General features: G+C 38.0%; 1 protein-coding gene across 5 annotated transcripts in view; it reads right to left on the minus strand.

Moving 5' to 3' along the window:
- Positions 1 to 27,538, minus strand: part of PLCB1 (phospholipase C beta 1) — a 390,968-nt gene that overhangs the window by 80,225 nt on the left and 283,205 nt on the right. For all 5 annotated transcript variants that reach the window (XM_035552918.2, XM_035552920.2, XM_035552921.2 and 2 more), the window contains 10 exons: positions 20,946 to 21,030; positions 20,288 to 20,465; positions 14,216 to 14,286; positions 13,495 to 13,591; positions 9,167 to 9,251; positions 7,963 to 8,087; positions 6,791 to 6,945; positions 4,909 to 5,073; positions 2,936 to 3,035; positions 188 to 292 (listed from right to left, as the gene is read on the minus strand). In XM_035552918.2, coding sequence (XP_035408811.1) covers positions 188 to 292; positions 2,936 to 3,035; positions 4,909 to 5,073; positions 6,791 to 6,945; positions 7,963 to 8,087; positions 9,167 to 9,251; positions 13,495 to 13,591; positions 14,216 to 14,286; positions 20,288 to 20,465; positions 20,946 to 21,030 — 1,166 coding nt within the window. The remainder of the gene's footprint in view (positions 1 to 187; positions 293 to 2,935; positions 3,036 to 4,908; positions 5,074 to 6,790; positions 6,946 to 7,962; positions 8,088 to 9,166; positions 9,252 to 13,494; positions 13,592 to 14,215; positions 14,287 to 20,287; positions 20,466 to 20,945; positions 21,031 to 27,538) is intronic.

A 27,538-nucleotide genomic window follows, 5' to 3' on the forward strand; every position in this document is an offset into this window, starting at 1 on the left:
CCTAAACCTCAGGAAGACGGCTATAAATCAAGTCATCTCGTATGAGTAATTAGACATAATGATCCAATCAGGTGCACAGGTTTCTTCACAAGACTGTTATCCCCAAATGGAAAATTGTCTACCACACGTTAATTTTGCATTTCAATTAACCTTTATATTCCTTAGCAGAAAATTTTCACAGAATTACCTGCGTAAGTATCAGGTACATAGTCTTTGACCTCTATGTACACAAAGAGAGCTGGCAATGTCAAAGGTTGGTTCCTCTCATTCCTCAAACAGATATAGTGATAGCCTGTAAAAAAAGAACCAGTTCAGAGCATAAACTCCTCCACAGGTACATCATCCACTGTAACTCTGTTATCACTTGTTATTTATACTTTGGCTCCAACTGAGCCAGCAGCGCTAGGGACTTCTGGTAGGGAAAGATTTACTTGAAGGATTTTAAAGAGAAGAATACAAACAAGGGGCCATTAGAAAGGCACGTGATGCTGCAGTTTAAAGTAGTATCTGTATGTTATTTTCACATCTCTGAATAACACTAAATATTGTCATTAAAATAATTTTGGATGCATTCCATTTTATTACTTTTGGCTGGGTTGGTTTGTTTGTTTCATAGCTCTTATTTTGTTTTCTAAAGTGACCTTTGTAGTATGCGGGAATTTGAACTGCCAAGTAAAATTGTAAAACATAGTAGTCCATCAACAACACAATATCTAAGTAAAAAAAAAAAAAAAGAAAAGGCAACGTGGCACTATATCTTCAAGGTGTGAGGGGTGAATCCTTCACGTGACCAACTGTAGGAATATATTTGAACAAAGAGCATTCTCAGACAGTCTTGAAAGCTGGTTGTCCTGTAAGAATAAGGGTATGGTGTTACAGCACAGATTAGTCAAGTTAAGGCGAGGCATCCCAGACAGGGCAGCCCCAAGCCCCTTCTGCTAGCCAACCACTGCCCACTCCTGCTCCTTGTCTTGTGCACTGACACATGCCTGACTTTGTGGATAGGCAGTTCAACAACCTAAATTCCATAAAAAGCAACTTTCAGAAACCGCAAGGAGTCTTCCCCTCAGTTTAGCTCCCCCAAATGCCTCACCATAAGGTCAGACATGTATTAATGCCAATTTAAAAACAGTGGTGGGAGTGCACAGGTAGGAATAGAAGAAATGGACTTTCAGTCCCATCAAACTATTACAGCTTCGGAGTGCTGCAAAGCTGCATCCTCTGCCTCACAAATCAGTGCCTCCCACACCATGGCTGATGTCCTAAGGGATGATTATGGAGCTGCACGTATGGGTAGTGGCAGGACAGAAGTCACCAGCAGGATGTGCTTATCTGGGGGGATTCTCATTTGGTTGATATGAGAAACTTCCTCTGAAAGTAACAGCTAAATTGTTGCTTTGGGAATAGTGATAACTCTGTGGATTTTTGTGACAGTATGATATAGTTTTATATAATGTCTCAGAAAAGACTTAAATTATGTATTACAAAGGTTTCTCAGTTCCTTCTAGCTCCTCCAGCAAATTTTCAGCATGTACACAAACTAAAATCAACATGCTGTTTTCCATCACATGCTGTAAACTAATGCTTACTGGAGTCAAAAGGACAGAAGAAAAGGCCTGCGGGTAAAAGCTCTCAAAAACGCTCATATGATTTAACACAGTAGCCTCTATTTGGAAAAGCACAAACCTAAAAACACATACATGATTTAGTGCTCTGCTGAAGGGACTCTGTGTCACATGAAGGGTAAGTGCCACAGAAGGGGAGGAGCTGTGGTAAGAGCTCACTTCCACCAGACGAGGGAAATCCTTCATAACTGCCTTTCTTCTCTCCCATAAGCTGTCTTCCTCTGGAGCTCAGCAGATCCTCCATGAAGCGATTTTGTCCACTAACTCAGCAGAAAATATACCTGGCATAAAAATGTGGAATTTTCTGCTGGATTGATTATCTGAGCTTGCTCACAAAAAGGTGTGGAGATAGGCAGAGCTGGCACAACAGAATAGTCAGGGATGTGGGGCCAACAGACAGGAGAGAGGGAGAAGGGAAGGAGAAATGACAACTGCTGAGGAAATCCTGAAGCAATGAATGCCCAGCATTCACCTTCATCTAGCTTGTCTGTGCTCACAGTGAGGCCACATGACCCACATCAGCTAAGGGACCGGTGAGACAGTAAGAGAAGGGACTGATTTCGACAGTACCTGAGCTCAGGTCTCCAGAAATAATACAAACAACTGCTAGATACAGGGACGTGAGTTTTGTGCTACTGCTGGGACTGGCTAGAACAGGTATAATGTAGACACAGATACTCTTAAACTGTGAGTGAAGCTAGGAACATGTTTATGGCCCTTATGCTTGCCCTAATTTAGGTTCATCTTCTCATACAAGATGATTTCTAGTTAAGTGGACACTAACTATAGTAGCAATAATAATATGTTTTCTAAAAAATCAGCAATAAATATTCAAGTCATTTTGGGCTGATTTAAAGGTTTTGTAGATCTACAACAGCTTGCAAACAGGACACTTGATGTATGCATGTAAAAATTAGGCTAGAGGTACATGTTTTTCTTTAATTCCCAGCCATATCCCATTCTCAAAAAGATGACATCAAAACTGATTGCTGCTACCCTCTTTGCTCTCTGTACAATAAGTGTACAACTGCACGTTTTAGCATAACTGTGTGAACATGCAGTTGATCTGCTGAAGACCAGCAAGTGCCAGCCATGCCTCTTGACGCTTAACGCTAGTGGTTTTCCTGGTTCATTAGAAATTTACATCTCTGGTGAGATATGGTATTTCCCTTTTCAAAGTTGAGATATATTATTCAAATCCCCAGTTGCTATAAATCTGCAGGCTTTCTGCTGATTTACAGTGGTCGGGATTTGAATTTGCTGTTTATTTTCACTACGTGTTGCCTGTCTCAATGGAGAAGAAAGTTTACCTGGTCGAATTGCTGAGACGGGTAATATCCGGTGGCCAATAAATTTCCCTCCTTCCTCATACACCGCTAGCCTCAAACATGCGAGGGAAGGTAAAACAACCTAGAAGGAAATATTTCTGCATAATTAACTTTCTGCTCTGAATGAAACAGCCCCTTTCAGACATAGCCTTGCAATATAGCAGACAAAGTTCAACCTAGCAGACAGTAACACCTACATATCCACAGAAAGGTCTTACCATACAAGAGATCAGGGGGTATGTACCTGTGCATCAAAATAAATCTCATAGAAACATTTTTCTTTTAGGAAACCTGAGGTGGAAAATGAGTATAGTATGTTCAACCCAGCATTTTCAATATGGTACAAGGGATTTAGCTCAACTCTTATCGCACTTGAATGCTGTTCTATATACTGCTTATTACTCAGCCTTACATTTTTTTTGTTTTGTTTTGTTATTTTTTTCCTTTGTGTCTGCGCCAATGGGATTACTTATTTCTGAGAAAAGCCACTGGTAATTCTTATTAGTGTTGAAAACTTAATAAGCAACTCAACATGTTTTCCGGAGCGTGAATGTCTGAATTACATGAACCTTGTCAACTCCAGTGAAGTTTTCCAGTGCTGCAGCCCACTCACTGGCCAGGCTAAAGAGGTTTAATCGGGTGGGATGTTTACTGGCATTGGACGCTTTCTTAGCGCTATGTAAGAAAGAAGACCAAACAGTGAAAAAAGAAAACAAGAAATTGAAAACGGCTAATAAACTACCCTACTAAGATTTGAATTTTTAATATTATTTCTAAAAAAAAAAGTAGTATAATTTATCTAATTTTCTTGTTGTATGCAAATATGCACATAAATATACATATTTTGAACCTGGGGGCTGGGTGCAGATAAATATTTTTTCCATAGCGTCACCCTCAAATTTACATAGACAATGAAAGAAAAACAAAAGCAATCAAAAAAAAAGTCTCTGTAATTTATTTTCAACATTACTAAAAATAGTAATCTATGCTTCTCTGAGCACAGAGGCAGTCAGGCATGATTGTAACTAAATAGAGAAATGAAGTACACTAATTAGAAGTTCATTACAGAAGAAAAATCCTACTGATGTTTCCAAACTTAAGCTTTGGCAGGCTGCCAAAGGAAAGTTATTCAGAAAGCAAAATATTCAGGGAAAAGGGCTGTACTCCCTAGAAAGCATAGCTGCAAGCACCAACTGTATAAACATCTCTGTGAACTGTGCATTTGCCTAGAGAAATTAAAAATATATTTTTTTCAAATACCTGGACTCAGGAACCAATTAACCTCACAGTCCAATAAACATAATCCAGATAATAGCAGAATTCCTGGTAGAGAACTGGCTGCAAGGATATTGTGAAGCAGAATAAGATATTCTCGTTGCATAATCCTACAAAATGCTCAGTATTTTCTGCTCCCATGTCTCATTTCAGGTAGATTAGGATTTATACAGCTTCATAACCTAGCTTATATTTATATAACACACTGTAGAATTAAGCAGAGATAAAATTGCTTTGAATGAGCTAGTTTAGAGAGCCAGGTTGTTACAGCTGTACTCACATCATCATGCTTGGAGGCTAACAGGATCTGCTTTTCAGCAGGGCTGTTCAGCCAAGGCAATTCAGCTAAACTGTTTCTGAGTTCTGCACTTGCTCACTCATAGCATGGCACCGCACCATACCACACAGATGTGTCTATTGACATATTTGCTCTTTCTAGCTGTATTCTAGTGAAACAACCAACGTGACTTGAAACTACTTTATTTCAGTAGTGGCTGGGCATGGCTAGAGTAATAAAATTATACCAGAAATAGTTAATGACAAACAGCTGAAGTAGTAACTATTCAGCATCCATTTATCTTTTTTTACAAATGCAAATTTTCAGTAAAACACAGAATTACCCTATTGAACAGTGATGAATCAAGCACTATGAAGGTTCAAGAAGCAAGTGTTACACCAACCTTCTTAAATACTATGGTTTCCTCTTCCCAGACAGGATTAACTGCATTGCCTTGAGAGGTCTTGGTCTTTAAAGCTTTTCTTCTTGTATCCACGGGCAGGCCAAACATGTCAACTTCTACATAGGTACCCACTTTTTTATCAGAAAGAAACTGACCTGAAATTATCTAAAACCAAACAAAAGAGGGATCACTAGAGACAGCTTTAGTGGATTAGGGAATGAGTAGCTGAGGAGCAGGTGGATAATTCTCATTAATGATCAGATAGAATGCATTTTCAAAGAAGAAACAACAACAAAGAAAACCACAAAACATCAAAAAACAACAAACAAAACCTCACCGTTTAATATTGCAGGCACAGAAAAACAACTTGGAGGTCTGATTTCCTGTGGCCCTATGACCCTGAATTCCCCTATGAGCAATAATATGGCTGACATCATGCTGCTGCCATTAGCTCAGCAGGAATACTCATTTGGATCTCATTCCTCAATCTGATTGCCTATTTCCACAACATGCTATCTTTGAGATCTCTAATTTCTATCCAGTTTCAACAGCAGGTTCAAAAGACAATGCTGGAAGAAAAGAGCAACTGTGTATGACTTACTGGGAGGAAAAAAAAAAAGTTAAAAAGTTGGTGTTCTAATAAAGGCTTTTCATAGTTTATTTTCTAGTTTTCTTTTCTAGTTCTTAATTTTAACAGGAAATACAACTCCCAGCTTTAAAATGTGAAAGAAAGACCTGCAATTCATTCAGAAAATTGAAGATGCACAGGATTATACAGCAGTGCCACTGCACCTTAACAAATTCAGGTTTGCCTGAAGCAAGTTTAATTCTGTTCTCAGCTGGATCATGTATGGGCATTGCCATTATACCTAGCAGAGTCTTCACTGAGCAGGCAGATGTGGCTGCCTTCTGACAGTTGACTCGTGATTCCAGGTTGCTCATTCCTGTTAAAAATGCTGTGCATCTCCTAATAACTGGTGAATGACTTCCACTTCCATTTCATAAAATTGCAGAACAACGTGCCTTTTAACCCATAAGAGGAACTTCCATGATTACAGGTCACCATGAAAGGTCATTCCCACACAGTTGCTCCCCTCCCCCACCACATTTTCAGATTATTACTTTATTCATAGCCCTCTGAGCACTGATCTGCTATGCTTGTGTCTGCATCCTGAGAGGAAATACTTGTTTTCCCTCAATGAAAACAGGAGGATATTTTGCAGGTGGATTCTATAATACAGACACTGTTCTAATGGGCAAGACCATTAAAGGCAGAACAGGATTTCAGAAAGTTTATGTTTTTATAACTAGAGATATACTGAGTATAAATCTGTGTCATAGCCTACGCAATCTATCCCTCTAAACATTCATATAAGTAGTTTTCAATTTGCAGATTCCTGGCAGTCCTTGAACTTTGTTAGAGGTTCTTAAAAAGGACAAAGAAAAGCAAGTTGGCAATGACCTGCAGCCGACATTTATGGTTCCACAGATTTGCTGGAGAATTTATAGTGAACTAGAAAATGTATTTATACTAAACAGTATGCTGTTCTACCTATTCCAGTGCAACTGACCACTTTGTAACTGTGCTTTAAATTCAGCCCTTTGTTACTAAGAACACAGCCATGTTATTCTTAAATTCATTAACTACCCAATCACTTGCATGAAAAATAATGTGTATAATAAAAGTACATTTATTTAACCTAGAAAATGAAATATGAGACAGAAGATTCTCTGCAATTTAAAAATTAAATATCACTCCATGAAACGAAATGCATTTTATTGTCTTGAATTAGTGTGGTCATTTGCTAGTCCTCTGCACAACAGAAATACACCTATGCACTGACATTGTCATAAGAGTATTTTCACCAGTATGTATACGTACCTTGACAGACAAGGTGTTAGCTACTATTCCATCCACTATACCTTCAGTAAATGGATCAAAGTGTTTGTCTGGTCTTCTCATGAATTCTGGCTTTAACCTGTATCCACTTTTGCCATTGTACTCGTACATTCCCATGTTTATTTGCATAGACAAATCTAGGTATTAAAAGTATCAATAAAAATTAATTCCTAGATTTTTCTAACAATTTAGAAAAAGACAATAAAATAATACTATTTATTGTAATTTCAAAGTGACTATAATGTAAACAGCTTTTTATGGCACACTGCTGCTTGTTAACAGAAGTTTCAGATGTGATTGCAGCCACCCTCTTGGACTCTTTCCACAAGAAAATCACATGCATAAAGTGTCTTTCAGAAATTACTCAACAAATAACATTTTCAGATTTTAAAAGGAGTGTTAACACTTGGGTATTGAGTACCTCAGCGTTGTACTGATTGCACTGTTGTATCCCACCCATTAAGAGGACTTAATGTTTCAAATTCCTTCTAATATCTGATACCAGGTGCCTGATACTTAGTTGAAATTGTCCTAGAGATGTTTTTATTACTCTGTGGACTTCTAGGCTCTGTGGACTTCCGCTTTCCATGAAGAGGTGGTGTGTACACTGGCACTACTGGAAAGTAAAAAGGGAATAATACCATGGTACCATGTGCCTAAAGGTAGGACATGGACAGGGTATGTCCTGGGATGTCTGGAAATATTTATATTTCTCAGAACAGATGTAATCTCTGAAAACAGCAAAACCTATTTCAAAAGTGACTCGTGTATCTAGGAGCCTAAATGTTTTTGTTTCTAAAACACTCACTTTTAAAGTGGAATTTGCTGTCAAGCCCCTCATGTCCTGATATACTGAGACTTAGCAAGACAGGAAAAAAAATCACTGCTCATTCTCAAATGCTGCTTAATGATAACCACTTATAAATGACAACAATATGGAGGCCACTACGTCTGCATATTGTACTAGCTACAGACTGTCAATTACCAATATTCCTAGTTAAAAAAATAAACTGTGTTTAAAATGTTAATGAACAGCCTCAATCACTGTTCAATCACTGGACATCTTTTGATGCATAAAGCCTTTCTTACTTACCAGTCAGAAACTCTACCAGAGAAGTGAAAAGGTACAAAATTAGGAGACAAGCACAACTTACCTACAGTTTGGAAGTTCAGAGCAACCATTTGGCAGCCAGCATTCCAAAAGACTTGTGGCATGTAGTTTGAAGAATCTACACGCGTTCCCTTTGGGTAAATTCGGCTTAGCTGCATTTTGTTGTATCTAGATGGTGGGTAGTTAAGATTTAATACATGTGACAAAAATGACTTGACAGAGAGGCTGCACATTTGCAGTGTTTAAATGCAGATGATCTTTCCAGAATGGCGGTGGGATCTGTATTAGATTTCTGCAACCATAATGCTTCCAGAGATCCACAATTTTGTAGATATTATAAATATGGGGTAATTAAAAGTGCCATTCATGTACAGAGCACTCAGAATAAGCAAGGAAATCGCATAGACATATGCTTAAAAATACAACATTCATAAAATTCCATTTATCATTATAGTTCCTAATTTGGAATTTTTCTTAAGATTGCATTTTTAGAGGCCAATTAGCCATAGACAGCAAATCTTCCTCTGGTGGGAAGAGAAGTTCTCAGTTAAAAAGTAAGTGCTCTTCTGGAATGAGCATGAGAATTGGCCTTTACATAAAGACAGAAGTGATGAGTTTGCACTTCTTATAGTTGAGTCTACAAATCTCAGAGATGAGAACATGCTGCAGGTTATCTGTAGAAATTGCTTTTCATTAATCTTCTTTAAGACACTATTTTATCTTGATCATTTTTTCTTAACTGCAACCATGATGAGACACATTGAGAAGCATCATGAGGTCTAAACCGATTCCTCCTTTTCTTTAAAGGTTACAAGAGAAACGTTACAATTTTGGGTGGCAAGAGAAATCAGTGCACCTGGAACTAGAGGTATGATGGGAAAGAAAACTTTCTTGTATGACTTTGCAAAAAGCAAGTCAGCCACATTTTGACAATTTGCTCACCGTAACTCAAACCACTTCATACAGGATGATAGATTTAACAATGAGAATACAAATTATCAGGTCTTCAATATGTAGTTTGTACTTATTCCCTCTAGTCCTAGCCCACAGCACAAGGACTCATGCCAGCTTTTAAATTAGCTCATCAGAACTCAGCCCAATTAATTCATCCAGGAAGACAGTCACGTTTACAAATTTCATTTGGGTTCCCTATTTTCCCAGCTCCTGTCTTCAAATTTCAATAAAGACCTGTAACAGATCTCAGATATAGAAAGACTAAAAAGCATCTTTCTGAAAGTCAAGGATACTCCACAAATTCCACAGGAGACTTCGTAAGTTGCTCAAGCCCTTTGGTTTCCACAAAGGAAGACATTTCAAAACTTTTGTTGCGTTCTGAAATTTTAAAGGGAGGAGAAAAACAGTGACATATTAGAGCATGAAATTGTATGCAATACATGAGCTGCAAACAACTGGTTTAGTCTCAGTCCCCTGATCTCATCTACCGTTCACCAGCTCATTTCACCTTAATCTTAAAAGGATTTATGTACACAGGCATTTGCTGACAGCGGCAAGCTCGCTCTGTACACAATCAAGGGTTCCGTCCAAACTCACACTAGCACTGCCCCAAATTAAGGGGACTTGTATTGCCTGAGATTGTTACTGTATCAGCTGCGTATAACAGAAAGTCAGTGCAAGGACAGAGATCTCTCATGTTTGCTTGCAAAATACCATCTTCATATATTTGAGAGGTATTGTCCAAAGCTCACAGGTGAGACATAGAAGTATTAAGGCAGATTTTGTGGGGAACAGAGGGGACTGACAGATCTCTAGACTCTTTGCGGGCAGATACAATGGCTTTGAGCCAATTTGAAGCTGAAATAACTACTGTCCATATCAGATTAAACTAAGCAATATCCTAGCTCTGCCTACAGTGCTTTGTTATTTTCAGTACATCAGTGTAAACTCACATCTGTCTCAAACAGTCATGGAAACAGTGCTATCTAATCATGTCTGAAGGTACAATCCTATGTCCCAGCAGGTCTTCAGTCCTAACCTTCAGACCTAACCCTGGACTCGTCTGAAGCATCAATAAACTCCTTTACTTGGTCAGACTTTCTGACCTGACAGTGGCAAAAAGCTCCTGCTAAGTGTATAATTAGGTCGGACTAAACATTCATTCGTCTATCATTTGTTACCTTTGCCTGATGTTTGCACAGCCTTTCAATGTACCCACATGATATGCTGTAGCACAGCCTAAGTCAAGACCCTTCAAGCTTCAATATTTTTTCTTTTAAACTTTTATACAGGAAAAAAGGATTCCTGTAAAATTACAGCTTCCCATTTCAGCACAATCAGCTCCATAGATTGCCTACAAGGGACTACAGCACTGAGAGATCACATCCATTAAATATATCAGCACTGCTCTCTCTAGAAATGAGGTAAACAGAACATGTAGTGAAACATGAACCCTCTAGCCTAACTGCTTTATTGAAAGCAAACAGTAAATCAGAGAAAAAAGCTTGCCCTCATCCAGTATTTGAAGGAATTGTGCCACAGTAATCCAAGGATGGCCAGGAGGCCAGCCTGGCTGGCTCCTTGAAGTCAAACTGGGAAGCTGCAGGAGCCTGATAAAACTGAACAAAAGCACTTGTCTTGCAGAGAGAAGCAGGACTGAAAGAGGTGGGCATTTTCCTTAGAGGAAGACAAAAAGGAAACAATGGCTCCAAAGATGTAAGGAGCTAGATTGTTTGGGCCACTGTGAGAAGAAAATGTACTGCCGACCCGTGATCTGCGAACTAGATGGTTGCAACTGTTCTCGTTGTATGTTGAAGAGTCAGAGGATGACTGCGCTGTTCCAGAAATGATTCTCTATCCCTAGGAGAACTGGGACTCATACTTTGTAGCAGTCTGTATTTCTAATTAGCAACCAACATGCTACTTCCATTATTTATAGCTGTTGTCTCCTAAAGGTGAAAGATTCCTGCCATTCCTTCAAGGCTGCTTTCCTACCACTCATCTTCCTTTCCAACAAGCAATATTCTCTCTTTCTCTAGATTCAATTCCAGACAGCTCACTCCCATCTCAGCTCCTTATAACGTCTCTGAGATGATTCTTGCTAATGGGATAGCACTAGCAACGCACACATATAGTGCTAATGTAGACTATGAGGCTATCACCTGTATAACAGATCAGTTTGTTTACGAATAGGCTTTCATGTATCTGAATGTTTTGAGGTTCGTTTTTTTTTTTTAACTGACTCATGAAGTTTCTTACAAATCATCTAAGAATGATCACTGATTCCCAGGAACATGCTATTAAAGGAAACTTTCCTGCAGCCCCTAATAAACACTTTGTATGAAAAGAGAAACATTTCAGTAGATGGCAACCTATACAAAAAAGATCAAAAGAAACCTCGTAAAATGACACTGAAATACATTAGTTATTTTTTGTCTGACAGTCCTGTTCCACTTCTTCATCTCATTGCTTCAGCAGTTACTTAGTTTAAAGTGTGTCCTATCAGGAAACAGACTGGTTGTGTTCTACCTCCACAGTTATTTGACCAATATAAGACTGCTATTTAAAGTGTGAAAAAATAATGCTCAAAGAAAGAAAGAGAGTGTTTCTTTTGTTCTAATTAGAATACAAGTGCTAGATTATTATTTTTTAATTATTTTTTTTGTAGTAGTAGTTTACTGTATCTCTCAGCTTTATCTTAAAGTAGTGCATCTGCAGAAAACAAGAACTGGTAGTTATTAAACGACTCACTAAATGTTCACAACTTAATCAAACTCCTAAATAAGAGCAGTTATTGCCTTGTAGTATCTGGGGAGGATTAAGAAACCCGTCCTTTGATGAAAAGACTGTCCAAGAGAGGCATTTTTCTCTCACGATATGTTATACCGTGCTGTCTAATCAAGAGGAAGTCACTATAGAGTGGCTAAACAACTCATTAAAAACTCTGAAAAACTTGAAATAATACCTTGGAATAGATACAAGTATTTGCTGTCAGAGAGAGGGAACCTATCTTGTGAGGGCAATCAGGGGACTGTTACAGATCCAGTTGTATTCAATATTTCTGTTAACAAGCTGGATGCGAGACCAAAAAATGCACTTCTACAATGTACAAATGACAGCAGCAGCGAGATGCTGTTAGCGTCATGGAGGCCAGGATCACAATTCAAACCAAATTATGAATTAGAAAATACTGAATTAGAAAAATGCTATAACACTGAAAGATGAAACTTTATGCAAGACAAGTGCAGAGCATTACACAATGCAATCTGTTAAAAACTGGATAGGCATCAAATTGAAAACTAATCCTCATTTAACTCTTTCCTTATTCAGCTCATCTTTGCTGATATAGTGAAGGTTCAGCAGTTGTTCCAGGCCAGGACTAAGACCAGAACCCACAAGTCTTGATATAGTGGCCACTGCTTTGACCAACTGGCAACATTTGCCTCATAATGATTTTCTTTTTTTTGACACAAACACCAGATATATTAGTCCTTTAATATTATGAGTTCACAGAAACAGTATGATTGATCAGAGGTCACATGAAGACTTAGGGTTAAAAATGTGGACATGAGAAGTTCTTCAGAAAACACAAAACTTGGAAAGGCGCAGGCATGTGAACAGAAGAAATCTACACAAGAGAATTTTATAACAGCTGCATCAACTTGTCCTGCTAGGATTCACACGGCTTCCTTTCCAGAAGGAATATCTCCTTCCCACTGTGTACTTGCAACTCTCATTAGAGCTAATGGAGATTATGAACATTCAAGGGACACTACTGTAGGGAACAAGCACAGCTCTCTGCATGTTTTTGTGAATGCTTATGTGCATGCCTGTATAAATACACAAAAACATAAGAACAGGTAGATAACTTCTTATATGTTTATTATTCAAGATGAGTAAATGCAAAACCTTGTGTACAGATATAGACTTATGCACCAATTACCTGTCTTCTGCTAAGGCCTCCACAAATCCATAATAAATTAAAATGCTATAAACTTCTTTAACTAAAAAGCTCCAAGAGCATATTGCAACCTGTCAAAACAAAGTGAAAAAGGGCAGGCAAACAGTAGGGGGTTCTGCACCAAGAAAGGAAAAGATGCTGCAGTGTTTACTGAGGATGCCACAGAGTGCATTCCTAGCAAGGCATCTTCTGTAAAAGCCCATGGGGGATGAAGTTACGGCTTTTTCTATACAACACACAGAGGCAGGAAAGAGTGAATTTGCATGTGGGGAAGGGCACACTCCCTGCTTACACTGAATGCTATATAAAAGTAGCACAGGGAAAACATAAAGCACTTGCTACATCTGACAGAATATTTATGACCACTTTTCTCAAACTCCTTAAGTTACTCTTCAGGTATGGAAAACAAAGACAATCTAAGTAAAACATTTTTTAAAATGTTTTTGAAATGTCAGCATGTTTGCTGTTGATGAAGCTTGATATTTAGACTAATGCAGGTTTCAAAATAAATATGGATTTATCTGGCTGGATACCAAGGAAACATCTCTGTCCATGCATCTAATTGAGAGGAAGCCAAGTCATTATTTCTCCAGAACTTTCTTCCAAATACTTGCTAGGTAATTTTTAGTATAAGATGCCACTCATGCTTAGCTTACTTACTTTTTGATACTTCAAAGGACTCAAACTTCACAGGCTGAATGTAGTTCACCAGGTTAGACATCTCTTCTGTGGCCATAGCCTCACTTCCAGCAGTACCCTAGGACAGAGAAGGGAAGGCTGAAGTTTTGGTCTGTTAAATTCCATGGTGGCCATCAGGGGCCACAAACACCAAAGCCCAGTTTACTGTCAATCATGGTACCTTTCACTAATCCTGACTTAGTGAAATCAGTGCCTCACACTGGGAGCTTCACGTACTAATGAAGAAAATATGCTATAAAATTTAAATGTTTAATTAAACTGCTGTTGCATTCATTCTTTCAATGCAGCTTCTAGGGAAAGGTCTGTATTACCTGTGCAGATGGCATGGTGCTACACACACAGTGCTAAGCACACTTACCAGTACTATCAGACAAATAAAAAACATAGCTCCAAATCTTCAACATTCAGTTTTTCTTCCAACAGTGATAAATATACCACAAGCAGTTGTCTAACACATATCAGCTGTGGTGTTAAGTCTTATTCCTCCCTAAATTAAAAAATAAAATAAATAAATAAATCATACGTGCTTCCAAACTGAGTGACAACCAACTTCAGAAAGTTGGCGATTCCCAGTGTGCTGCCTTCCTTTCTCCACTAGATGGCAGTCTCACTCCTGGTAACACAAGCCAACCCATAACCGGCGGAATCTACCCATCACCATAAAACAAATCCATGCCCTTACCTCATCCATCGACGACTTTTTACAGTCATCATCATAGTCATCATCATCATCGCTCTCAATCTCTGCTTCTCCTGAAACGTTTTAAGCAGAAGTTAATTATTGGCTTAAGCAATAGCTATAAATAAAAGGGACAAATTTGTAAAAAGATATGCAAATAGCACTGCTGAGAAGATGTACATGTGCTTTTTGTGCAGCACAAATCAAACACACTGTCTTGAGGGATATGCCCATCCTCATCACTGGTAAGTTGTTATTACCTAACTAAACAAAATCTCTTGCTTTGCAGATGCTGGACACTTAGTATTGGAAATCACAAGGCAGGTATCAGCGCTAAGAAAAGAGCATCGTGGTGTGTATAGTGTGCAGAGTGTGTAGGTATAGTACTACAAAATACTCCAAAGAGATGTTCCCATGCTTGGGTCACAGCTCTGGGGTTTGGGATTTCTATGTCGCAGGATCCATGCAGGACCTTCAGTGAATGCTGTCACTCCCCTTGGGAAGCAGACACAACAGCATTCACAGGGTGAAAAAAAGTGTGTGAAAACTGATGGGATTCACATGCTGTGGTAACAAGGGCTGCTCAGAGAAATACATCTGCTTTGAAGATAACACAGTGTGTGTTCTCAGGTAGCATAGCTGGCAGGAATTGGCACACAATTCCCTTCACTGAGACTACTTTGGTGTGTCTTAGTGCTTGGACTCATAGCTCAAATGTGCCGGCTGAGGGCAGTGCAAGTCAAATAATGTGACAAAGATGCATAAAGCTCATCCCTCCCCTGAAAACGTACTGATGGAGTAAATAGAACCAAATAAAACATTTTAAGCCTTGCTCCCAATTGCAGCGTACTTAACAAATTCCAATGGGCGAGACACAGATTCTTTATTGTTAATTACTGAATATCCCTCCCCTCTCAATGCTTTGATATGGTTGAGCTAGAAATCAATCCATCTTTCTCTTTAGTAACTCCTCCTTTGTGTTTGGCTATCAAAAAGTATATACCATGCATCTTTAGAAGACTCTGGAAAAGCAGGTTTAACTTATACTGCAGTCACCTATCCACAACAGATTGACAACCGTCCTTAAAGGTTTTATTCCACAAACCTTTAATCTCTCTTCAGTGGTGGCAATTCTATTTTGGCAGCCCAAAAATATAACCACTGTGCAACATTCCCAAACTCTCCAGAGAATGGTAATTCACTTTCAGTTCCTTCTGTCCATGTAAGGTCGAATCCAAAGCCCACTGAATCTGGAAACTCCTCTTTGTTCCAAGAGGCCTTGAATCATGCCCAGTGGGCCCTTTCTGAACATGTACAGCACATATGATTTAAGTAATGAGTGTGCCTTTCACAACCAAATGATGACTACCCAGGCTGCACTTCCTTCCAGATGCAGATGTTGAAATGTCATGCTTTTATTCATGAACGCATTTCTTCCTGAACATTTCATTGAAGAAAATAACATGATTGCTCAACAGGCTCAAGGGATGGCTCAGGGAACTTCAATGCGCTGCAAAGAGCCAGCCGTGCTCTCACAAGATTTGCAGTGACAGTCTTGGGACCAGAAGCTCTTGATTTATCTGGACAGGCAAATAACACTTCTCATTGTCTACAAAAAGGGGGACGTGGGTAGACTTCAGCCAGCTTCCACTGCCAAGATACCAGGTGGATGATAGCTTGCTTTTGCTATAAGTGTCCAAGGAGGGAAGTATGCAACACAAAATTCATTTATTTAAAAATATTTAACAGGAAAACTCCCAAGGAGATCAGATCTCATTTGGGCCCATCACTACAGGAAGGACATCAAGGTGCTGGAACGTGTCCAGAAAAGGGCAACGAAGCTGGTGGGGGGTCTGAAGATCAAGTCTTATGAGGAGCAGCTGAGGGAGCTGGGGTTGTTTAGCCTGGAGAAGAGGAGGCTCAGGGGAGACCTCATCGCTCTCTATAGGTACCTTAAAGGAGGCTGTAGAGAGGTGGGGGTTGGTCTATTCTCCCACGTGCCTGGTGGCAGGACAAGGGGGAATGGGCTAAAGTTGCGCCAGGGGAGGTTTAGGTTGAATATTAGGAAAAACTTCTTTACTGAAAGGGTTGTTAGGCATTGGAATGGGCTGCCCAGGGAAGTGGTTGAGTCACCATCCCTGGAGGTATTTAAAAGATGTTTAGAAGTAGAGCTTAGTGATATGGTTTAGTGGAGGACCTGTTAGTGTTAGGTCAGAGGTTGGACTCGGTGATCTTGGAGGTCTCTTCCAACCTAATGATGATTCTGAGATTCGGTGATTATCAAGTCCCGCATCAGACTGCAAATCCAGAACACATAATACACAGGACTGCAAACACAGAATAACAATTCTTAAGAATTTTTGAGACTACGACTACATCTGAATTGCCTTTCACTCAGCAGCATGGTTCTACGCTCAGACCCCAACTTCTTTTGCTGTTACACTGCTGGGACCTGACATCAGAGCAAGCCTTGGCCAGACCAAGGAGATGTCTATGCTATGGATGCCCCCGTGCCCACCTTCCCACAGTGCTGGTGGGATCAGCTCAATGCCACCACTACTGGCCCTCCTGGGAGTGTACAGATGTGGTATATCATAAAGGCACATGGTTTGTACATGCAGCTGTGCTGCAGGTCCAAGCCAGTGTGCATGTGGGAGCATGTGTAAGAGGGACAACTAGCTGTAATGGCATTACCACTATTATTTGCATTTAGATGGGACTACAAACCCAGGACAAGACAGGACGTCACTGTACTGTTATACAAATACAGGGAAAACAGAGACCTCCTGCTCCAAAAGCTTGCTTTCCAAGTATGAGACAAAAGCTGAGGGATTAAGAATTTGCTTCAAAATTTAAATACTCTTCAGTTAGCGAGCTTTGGCTACTTTCAGTACAGGCCTAATTTTGGTATGACGTATGGCCTCACCCAGCAGAACTGCAGTGTAATCTAAATATATATGGCTTCTTTGAAAAATCTCACTTATTTGCTCGTGTCAGTTGTGCTAAAACTGCTAGGTCTAAGATTCTTCTTTAACAAAATGAGAATCTCACAAATGTTATCTCAGAAATTCTTTTTCTGCTTTGCCAGCATTGCTTCTTTATCCCAAGCTGTTGGATATAAGTTTTTTACACTTACAGATATTATACCCTACTGAAGTTAGTTTTTACATCAGTTCCATGAAAAACTTGCAAGCCATTCTGAAAAGCTATTGCTTCAGAACTTTTTTTTAATTATTGCTACCATATCACCATCACCTAGCTTTCATGTGGTATGTTTTATAAACATATCACAAGAATGGTTTATTTGGGTTTAATTAAATCTGACTTCAAGCAGTGTAAGACACAGAGAAGCCTGCTATCAACTGACGTACAGATCCCCGTATTTTTTGCTCTGCTGTGAAAAAGATCATTTAAAATCTCAGGAAGGCTAGATCAGCACAACTTTCTCCTGTAGATCAGCAGTAATTCTGACAGGTTCTATACGATACGAGTTATTTGAATAATATACCCAACTTGCTAAGTGTAAAGATTATATTAAGGTTGAAGAATTGAAACACTTCATGTTAACAAAAGTTAAGAATTAGGCTTCTTTTAGCAAGTCTTTAATTGCATTATTCTTCTCACGCTGCATAAAGAAATTGGTACTGGGTATAGAGGAGCATAATGTCTGCAGTGCCTTACAAGTTGCCAATACCGAGATGCCTATAAGGAACGAGGCAGTGCAAAGATGGGCGTCATGATGACTGCTGAGCACTGCCCTGTAGAACCAGGCTCTACTCTGGGTCTTGCCACAGTAGTCATAAAATGCCGAATAATTTTTTAAAAATGTTCACAGAAAGCTGGCATCTGATTTACAGAAATGCTCAGTGGTCACAGATGGAGCTGCAGCTGAAATCTCTGGAGCTGTGCTCTGAATACTTAAAAATTCAGCATACTCTTTAAAAACAAATCCTGGATGTTCCTTGTCAGTTGCCCCCAAACTGTTCTTAAACCCTCTCAGACTCTGTTGTTCCCAGATTAAATTGGATTAATACTATTTCACTCCCCACAGGTATTGTTCAGATAAATTCACTGTTGTTTGTCGAGTGTTTATATGCAGCATGGATATCCCTAAAGAAATTCACTGTGAGGTGAAGATGCTAGATCTGGGATCAAGAATTGAATGACAAAGAGCAAAAAAATATTGACTAACTGTCATTTTCCAAAAGAGGCATAGGTTCTAAAGGAGAAACAATGGCAAGGATTACAAGTAATGTATTTTGGCAGTCACAGATGAACCAAGTGACCACATTATTTTGCCATCTCAGTTCTAGCATTTTCTAAACTATATTCATCTTCAAAATCTACAGTTTACAGAAATTGCTACATAGGCAATACAGATATAATATTCACAGTTAATGTTTAAAATTGCATATGCTTTTATGGGACTTATTCCCCTGCCTTGCCTCATCATTGACACAGATGATGTCATTGATTCGTCATTCACATGATGTCATAATTCACAGCCCAAGTCTTTTCCTACAAAAACGCATGGAGGGGTTCCTGAAGTACAACAAAGCTGTTATGCTCAATAAAGATCAGACAGAGGAAAAAAAAAACGTAAAGCAGAAGTCATGCAGTATGTTGTTCATTTCTCACTATATTTCAATTTTTGGAAAGGAGGAGGTTGGCATATTCTCACTTATTTTTCTGTTGCTTGTGTTTGTCTAAAGCAAATCATGAAAACAGTATTAAAATCATTCCTGACACCAGGATGAATCTTCTTTTGAAATCCAAGCCCTACACCAAAGCATGGCCTTTTAAAAATTTATTAACACACTTGCTGAAAACTCTTTCTTTCTTTGTTTCTAATAGGATAAACAATGTTATCCACAAATTCAGTATGATTTTTTATTTTTTTTTAGTTCAGCTTGAGGCAAACTGCCAGCATGAAAATTTTCAGCTCAATTAATCAGACTTTAGAAAAAATTACAAACAACTGGAAAAAAAAATAATGGCAAATGGCAATGAACTTATATTCCAGCAGAGATTTCAATCTACACTGTAAGCATTCCACTAATAGGGTATAAATATCTATCTATGCTTTCAGCAATTCAAAATTTCAGTCTTAAGAGGAAGAAGAAATTCTGGTCCAGGGAACAGACACTTGGTTGGGAATCAGAATACATACATTTTGCTGCTTGTCCTGATGCTGATCTACTCCCATGGTTTAAAGTAAATACCTAGTTATCTCTTTCTCTGCACTTTTCTTTTTCTGTTCTAGTTAGGCATTAAGCTCTTCAGGGTAAAGGATGTATCTTACTATATTTTTGCGTAAAATACCCACAGTGGTCCCCTGCAGATCCTATAGGCATTAATAGTATATATGCATTAAATTAAAATAACTTTTCAAATTCATTTCTGATTTTAAAAGTTATGCTGATAATGAACAAATTAAACGATATACACTTTTTTCCATTGGCTACACTTCTAACAATTGCTCTTGGTAACAAATATTTGTTTGTAATTTTTTTTTTTTTTGCCTGTTTCCATCTCTGGAACAGAAGAACATTTTAGAGCACTTTGCATAGAGTTCTGTAACATGTTCCCAACTACTGCAAAACCCTGCCTGGCGAACAGATATTCTACCCAAGATACCCTAAATCTTAGACATTACAGAACCACTGCAGTTCCCCTGTGCAATAGGTTAAATGTAGCAAGGCTCTGAAAGGACACCAAATGATATGCACATCTCAGAAGCAACAAAAAAAAGAAAACATTTATATTTGATGTTGGGCTTAGGCACGCAACATAGGCAGACAACAGTGGGTGAGTTGGCTGCTTGCTCTATTTCCTAAACAGTGCAGACAAATGTTAGTACACATCGCTGATCTTTAGGTCACTCCATAAGTGATTCCTCAGCCTCAAGCTTTCTCAGGCTCCTGGAGCAATGACACTTAGTGTTGTTTCCTGCTGAGTAAAACCTACACTGGTGTACCTTTACCTTGCTAGAGCAATGTAAATAGCTTGAAAAACACAGCTGTAATTAAGCATTTGTGTTTTAGTGAGAAGTATATTTGTAGATTCAATTCATACCTGCTCCTGGGGAGGAAGGTTCAAACATACTAGATGTATCACTGCATGTGTTGGAAGCTTGCTCTGAGAGCTTCTTTTTTGCACTTCCATCTGCAGACTTATGGGACTTCTTTTTATTCTTCACTAGAATTTTGTACATTAAATCCATAGGGCTTGGAAGAGGAACCCCAGGCTCAAGCTTGAAGAAAAGGAAGAGAAATCTGTTACAACAACAGAAGAAACAAGCTTATGGCAATTTCTTAGGGCCCACATGGTGAAAGATAATTTTGTAAGCACTATGAGCCCTGTTAAAGTGAAGCGTATCTTGCAAAAGAGGCAACCTCGATGTTAAATGAAACAGGGCTACTGAGAGCGCTTATGGAAAATACCTTATGAAACGTCTACAGTAATAACTGCAATAAATATTAGTTCAAATATGAAAGCATATGTTATAAAATGGCAGCTATAAGAATCAATTGCATTTAAAGGATTACAATTCACTGTAACGGAACAATCTCTTCAACAGAAACTATATGCTTAAATCACCACAGCACACGTCATTTAACCCCCCTCCTTTAGATTATGTTTTGGAAGGCCATATATAAAGAATGACACAGGATTGAAACACTTAAATAAAAACACAGATATCTGTGATTTGATAAATACCAAACCATATTACCGGATATTTTTCCAATGGATCCATAAGCAGTGCATCTCCAAATATTAATCTGCAGTACTCTGCCATTTTTGCCTGTTGTTTAGGGCTAAAGGGTGGAAAAGAAATAAATAAATGAGTCCGACTAATGCTACAGACTGAAAGCTACAGTAATGGAATATCTAATATCCCTAAACCAGATATAATTTCCTGATCCAATCACTGTGAATTGTTCACAGAGGCATAGATATATCATGCAATTATTCCAATTCCTCTGATAGAGCTTATCAAAAGGATGACACATGAAGTCAGTAGTCACTTGAATAATAGTGAAACTGAACTTTTAACACTGAGTTGTATTTTCCCATGCGCCTAGTAGAAAACAAAAAATGAGGATGTCAGTTGTTACCTGGAAATAACTGTTGCATGAAGTTGCCTCTTTCAGGCAACATTTTTATTCAAAGTTTAAGTATTTTCCCGGTGTTACTTTATACACATGCTAGGCATTCTTCTTGCACCACCTATTCTCATTCGGATTTCTTTCTCTTATTTGTCATACCTAACCTAAGGCATCATAGCCCAAACAGTTACACAGCCTCCTCTGCAGGTGCCCCTGTTAAACTTCCCAAACTGTCGGTACCTGTCACCTCCCCCAGTGTGTCTACAGGGTACAACCATACAGAATAATGAGCAGAAGATGTTACTTGGGTTTCAAAAGCAGCAAAAATGCATCAATCAAAGGCACTGGTAGAGAGGCAGCTAGTTTACTGCAGATTTCATTCTAGCAGCCCACTTTCCCACCCTTTTTGTGTTAGCCCACGTGAGATGAGTGCTCTGGGTGCGGTGGCTGTGCAGTGTGACAGACCGTCCAGCTAGAGCCCTGCTTGCAGCTGTGCCGCAGCTCTGCACTGCTCTCCACCATAAAGTGCTGGTCCAGCCGCAGACCTCGCGGGTGAGGCTGGCACTAGCAGTTTGCACTGCTCTCGCCAGCTCCACCAGAAGCATTCCTCCTGCTGGATCCCCATTGGCAGAAGTCACAGTGTAGATGTAATTGGTACTACTGCTAAGATGTATTATGCCACTTTGGAGAATTTCTGTAATAAGTGCTGGCGTAACTGCATTTTTAATTAAATACTGCATGCATGTAATGCATATATAACTAGGACCAATATACCAGGTGGAGCTGCTCGATGATTAGATTACTGTTTGGGTCACTGGTCAGATTCCTTATTTATGTATTTTGTTTTTGAATTATATACAAAGTCAAATTTTACCATCGTAAATTACTTCAGTGGTTTTCATGACATCCTCCAGAAATAAACTGAACCTCAGCAAATTCTACTTATAATCAATTTTCCCAAAGTGCAACTCCAGAATGAAATAATTGCTGCATACCATAGTGATGGGAATTTTAGGACTGAAAATAGGTTACATTGCTTAAAAATATCACTCAAATCATCTGAAAATGTAGCTCAGTGCCACAGTCACTCTCTTTCTGATTTTAGACAACTGTGTGTTTTTGTTATACATGTCCATTTAATAAAATCTGCAACACTCAAGGCTTAGGTTTATTTGAAATTTTCCATTTTTGATACTCTGTTGAGAAGTTTCAATGAAAGAACAGGTTTATTTTGCTTAATATAACCTCCTCAAATACTATTAATTATGATCTGCATATCATGAAAGATACCCAAATGGTATAAGCAGTTATGTTACCATGGAGCTATTTTTCATGACAAAGTAGAGCTGGGTATATATGAAAAAAGGCGTGCTCATTTTTCTCTCGCAAACTAGAAGTACAGCAACTTCTATGCCTATTTTGTCATTAGCCACCAACTGAGCACTTGGCACTGGAGCTCTTCCTGGGTTCAGCAGGGCCAAACCAGAGCTGAGATGAAGGCTGGCTGGCGTTTGAATCAGAAAATATAATTTCCCCAAGATCAGCATTCTGGACGTCCCTTGAAGCAGATTCAGGGTGAAACGGTCATTAGCTCAGTCATTTACAAAACATATTGAGAGTAGGTTTTAAATTATTCCACCAAGCTATACAAGCGCTGCATGCAGTTTAAATCACTACAGGATTTCATCGATGCTTTCTTTTACCTGCAGCCAATTCTGCAAAAAAGCTAAGAGCCACTTTTAGCTGAGGATGGAAAATTAAGATGAACACAGGCAAGGCAGTGAAACTAAGAACCCATGAGGGAGAAGGTGATGGGAAGAACAGATCAGGCAATGACTGTGTGTTAGCTATTACTAACTGCAAGCTACCAAGGAAAATAAAGGCACCTCGCTCTGCTCTAGTAAGAAAGCAGACTGGGTATTTGCTACACATCTTGCCTACAAGAAGTCATTAAAGGGAAGTTTATTTCAATCTTCTTCACCAGTGTTTTTTGAATAGGCCTATGCTCTGAGGACCCAGAAAGTTCAAGGGACATTTCCTTGAATCACAGGAGCACAATTACTGAAGTCCTTGTAATTAGATGTGAGATGCGACATCAGCATTTTTAAACGGGCACACCAACTCCAAAAACGAACTCTTGATATGAAATAGAAAAAGCACACAAAACCTTAAATCTAATAAATTTCATACTGTCACCATAGCTAGAACAAATTCTTCTGATCTTCCATGTTTAATTACATGTTTACCTCAAAGAGCACACAGTGAGGACTTTTATTTATGCATAAGAGAAACATTTAAAGCAGCATATTTTGGTTTAGCACATAAATTCCTAATCATCACTTTGCAGAGGCAAAAAGGAGGAAAAAGAAAATTATGCAGAAAACCTAACAGTTTTTAAAACTATCAAAAAATCTTGCAATACTGGAGGCCAAAGAACAAACATTTTTCATTACAAATTAATTTTCATTGTGAACTGCACCATATGCACAGTTATTTTAAAAGCTCCTAAGAAAGGAGCTGAGTAATTTATGAGATAAAAATTATTCAAAAGTACCAGCATTTAAATGAGTGGTATTTTTTGCATGTTCCCCACAAATACATATTCTTTCAAGAGAGATCATTATAAATGGTATATATAGATTATGTATTACTTTTACAGTACTATAAAAGTTGGAGTATAAGTTTCCTTTTACTTTCCCTTCTTTTCAAGCAACCAACTAAATACCAACTTTTCTACAACAACGTGTTTCCTCATTTGTGTTGTTAAGAAACAAAAAAAAAAAAACAGTGTTTTCTGACAGAAAAAATGTCCACACCTATTGCTATTGGAAATTCTCTTGGCATTCACTTAGCTTAATGAAAATGGATTGTCTCAAAACAGCTGACTTGATCTGCTTTTTTTTTTTCACTGTGTGGATATGGACAGGTATCACACGGAGCAATTATGTATGCCCCCAGAATATGCCAGGGCAAAGGAAGATAAAACGGGAACATGATACCTGGAGATATGGAAATACAGAGAATCTGAAGAAATGTTTTCATTGACATTATTGCATTGCTTGTATTTTGTTTTACTGTGTTTGTACTGGGCCTATTATGAAGGTCAATCACAGAGGCTCTCTAGCACTACTGCGCAACTACTGCTCCTAACATTGTATTATTATCCCTTCTGCAGAGATAGTTACTCTGTATAAGACAAATAAAGACAGATCCTCCCCAGAAGAGACTAAAATAATTTAAAGTGTAGGAAGAAAAAGTGATAAAAATCCTTTTAATATTTGAAGTAACAATTCCAGCAAGAAATCAGCAGTATGAATAACTGTAATTAAATTTAATCTTGGAAGCAATCTTATATGGATACTGTTCAAGGATCACTTAACCTTTTTGCTATGTCATCAGTGCATTTCTAATTATAGAGTGTCTGCTTTCAGATTTGCAGATAGCTTATCTTCTTGTAAGCCCAATTTTAAACATCAAGGTCTTCTTGAGGTCTTTTAAGAATTTTCAGGATAGTTTTCATTTTTTGATAGAAGCACATCTTTTCTTAGCATTGTCTTTTTTCAGTGTGCACATTTAGACATCAATAAAAATGATGGTATATATAATATTTTATGTATTCCAAAATCTATATGCCTACCTCTTTTTCTAATTTTTTTATTGCATATAAATAAGCAAGAATGAATATATGACACAGTGGAGTTACAGTAAAGGAAATGACATTTCTTCACGTTATAAAAGACATTTGAGAGGATTCTTTACAGGAAATACAAAAAAAGAAAAAAAAAAAAGAAAAGAAATTAAAATGGCACTACATGCCAACAAACAAATGTTTTATTCCTTACATGGACAAAAAGTGGTAAAAAATATTCTCATGAACAAAAAACAGAAGGAAGAAAAACTGTATTTTAAGTCCACTGGTGATTAACATTGTCATATCTATATTGGTGATGTATAACTTAAAACCTCTGATAATTGCAATGTCTAAAAGTCACGCATACAAAACACAGAGTTAAACTGTATTTCTGCTTAAAGCAATGTCAGTATTTCAACTGCTTTGTATTGGACCAGCATTTCACCCATGAATACTGACTCTCGTAACTTGAAAATCAGCAGAAAAATTTGAGTCACCCCGAAGTGGGAATGGATGTCATTAGGATTTGTTTGATAGCAGTTCTATGAAAACACTTATCATTGTTTGTTAATAACTCACAAACCTAGTTTTACGATCTAGGAGAAAAACAACATTCCAAGTAAATGAAAAGACAAACAGAGTATTCCATGGAATTAGGTGAAGGTTTCTTTGAGTGGCATGACTAATTGCAGATTTCTCTAGCAACTAGTGAAGAAATGAAGGGATAATTGTAGCAGTCAGTAAAATAACTAGAAATTATTTTCAGCCAAAGCAAAATTAGAACTCATACACACTAAGCCTGATAGTTTACTGCAGCAAAAAATCATAAATAGCAAAAAGCTTTACAAAGAGAAAATATTTGATATTGCGTCCCTAGACTTGCTTTGCTAAAAACTTATATCATAGGAACACATGAAGAAAAAGCCATCTAATAATACAATGAGGGATAATTCATTATTCCATGACTGGAGTTTTCTGAAGAGAAAGGTACAGTGGCTTCTGTGGGAGAAAACTGTAAAGATGGGAATAACGCAGCCGTAACTCTGGTCCATCTTTGACTTGTTCCTGCAGTATCACAACACCTTTAACTTTGACAAAGTTTCATCTTACAGTTTTAAAGCCCCTTACATACATAACTTCTTTCTGACAGAAGTTTAATTTATGCAACCATTTACTATTTTTCTTTCTTGAAATAGAGCAGACCACCCTGGAATATTTGAAGATTTAAGTCTTATTGACTTTGCAGGAAGAAAAATGTAAGTGTTCTGTTTAAGATAAATCTGATGTCGCCTCTTCTCTGCCTTACAGTAACACAGTGAATTTATATTTTAAAAATCGAGAAGAATGAATAAGAAATATAATGCATTGAAGAATGATGGTTGAGACCTTTTCTAAAGACCAGAGGTTGTATTTGGAAGTGCTGTGAGTTAAAAGCTACAGCCGCAGGTGAATATAAGCAAGTTGAAAGTGATATAACTTACACCAAAAAGAAAGGAGTGAGGGGACCGATTAGAGAAAGAAATTAAATACAGCATCTGTGTTATCTTTTAGAGTAGAACAGAACCAACTAAGCAGGATTTAACAGTTAGTTAGCTGTTTTAACCATAGCCATGTGTCCTTTAAACGTGCACATAGCAAACATACTCATCCACTAAAGGTAATGTAAACTTATTCTGTAAGGCATAGAGGTAGTGTAGGTCAGCTCTCAGATTTTAAAGTTTTCTACCTACATCATTTTTTTATCAGTATTGCCACATCTGTTCTTAAAACATTCTCACATAGCTTCTTCTACCAGTTCCTTCCCTTATGATGAGAATGTTCTTTCTAAAACAATGGAAGAGCAGTTAGCCCTCACCCTTTTTCCTTTTAGAGAAGAAAAAGTTCTGACATCTTTTCTGACTTGTATTAAATCACTCATAACATTCCCAAAGATTACTTTTTATTTTAAATGAAAAAAAAAGTTTCTTAAACCAAATTGGCCACAGAAGCATTGCAAATGTTTTCATAGCAGAAAACAAAAGCAGAAAAGGCAACTGAAGTTAAGGCACATGCTGTGTGTCAATCTCACCCCATTTTGAACCATGTGATCTCTCTATACTCAAAACCAAGCAAAAGATTATGTCAAACTTAAAAAAGAAAAAAAAATACGATAGTAATAAGATCGATAACTGGGACAAATTTAGAAGCTTTTTCACTTTGTTTTCTTTTCTTACACAGGAAAACAAGCATTCTTTGCAATTAAAACAAACAAACAAACAAAAAAAACAGAAAACAGCTTAGGAAATTTTTTTGTTTGTTTTTGTTTTGTTTCGGCAGAAACTGAACAGTTCCTGGACTTCCATGTAAGCTATTTTGCAATACTAGCTAGTATATGGTTCTGGCCTCTACTTCTAACACATGAGAAACAGACCAATTCTATGCATAGAAGAGATGCACTTCACTTTTTTTTATTATTATTTTCTTTTATAGTCCCGAACAAGGTCATTAAGCAGGTGAAATATTGCTTCTTTTTCTTTGCTGAAGTATCACTTCATTCCAGCAGAACATATTGAGACTGCAAAGTTAACAGAATTTGTCTCACAGTTA

Source organism: Cygnus atratus, chromosome 3 (assembly GCF_013377495.2).
Source record: "Cygnus atratus isolate AKBS03 ecotype Queensland, Australia chromosome 3, CAtr_DNAZoo_HiC_assembly, whole genome shotgun sequence".
Lineage (NCBI taxonomy): Eukaryota > Metazoa > Chordata > Aves > Anseriformes > Anatidae > Cygnus > Cygnus atratus.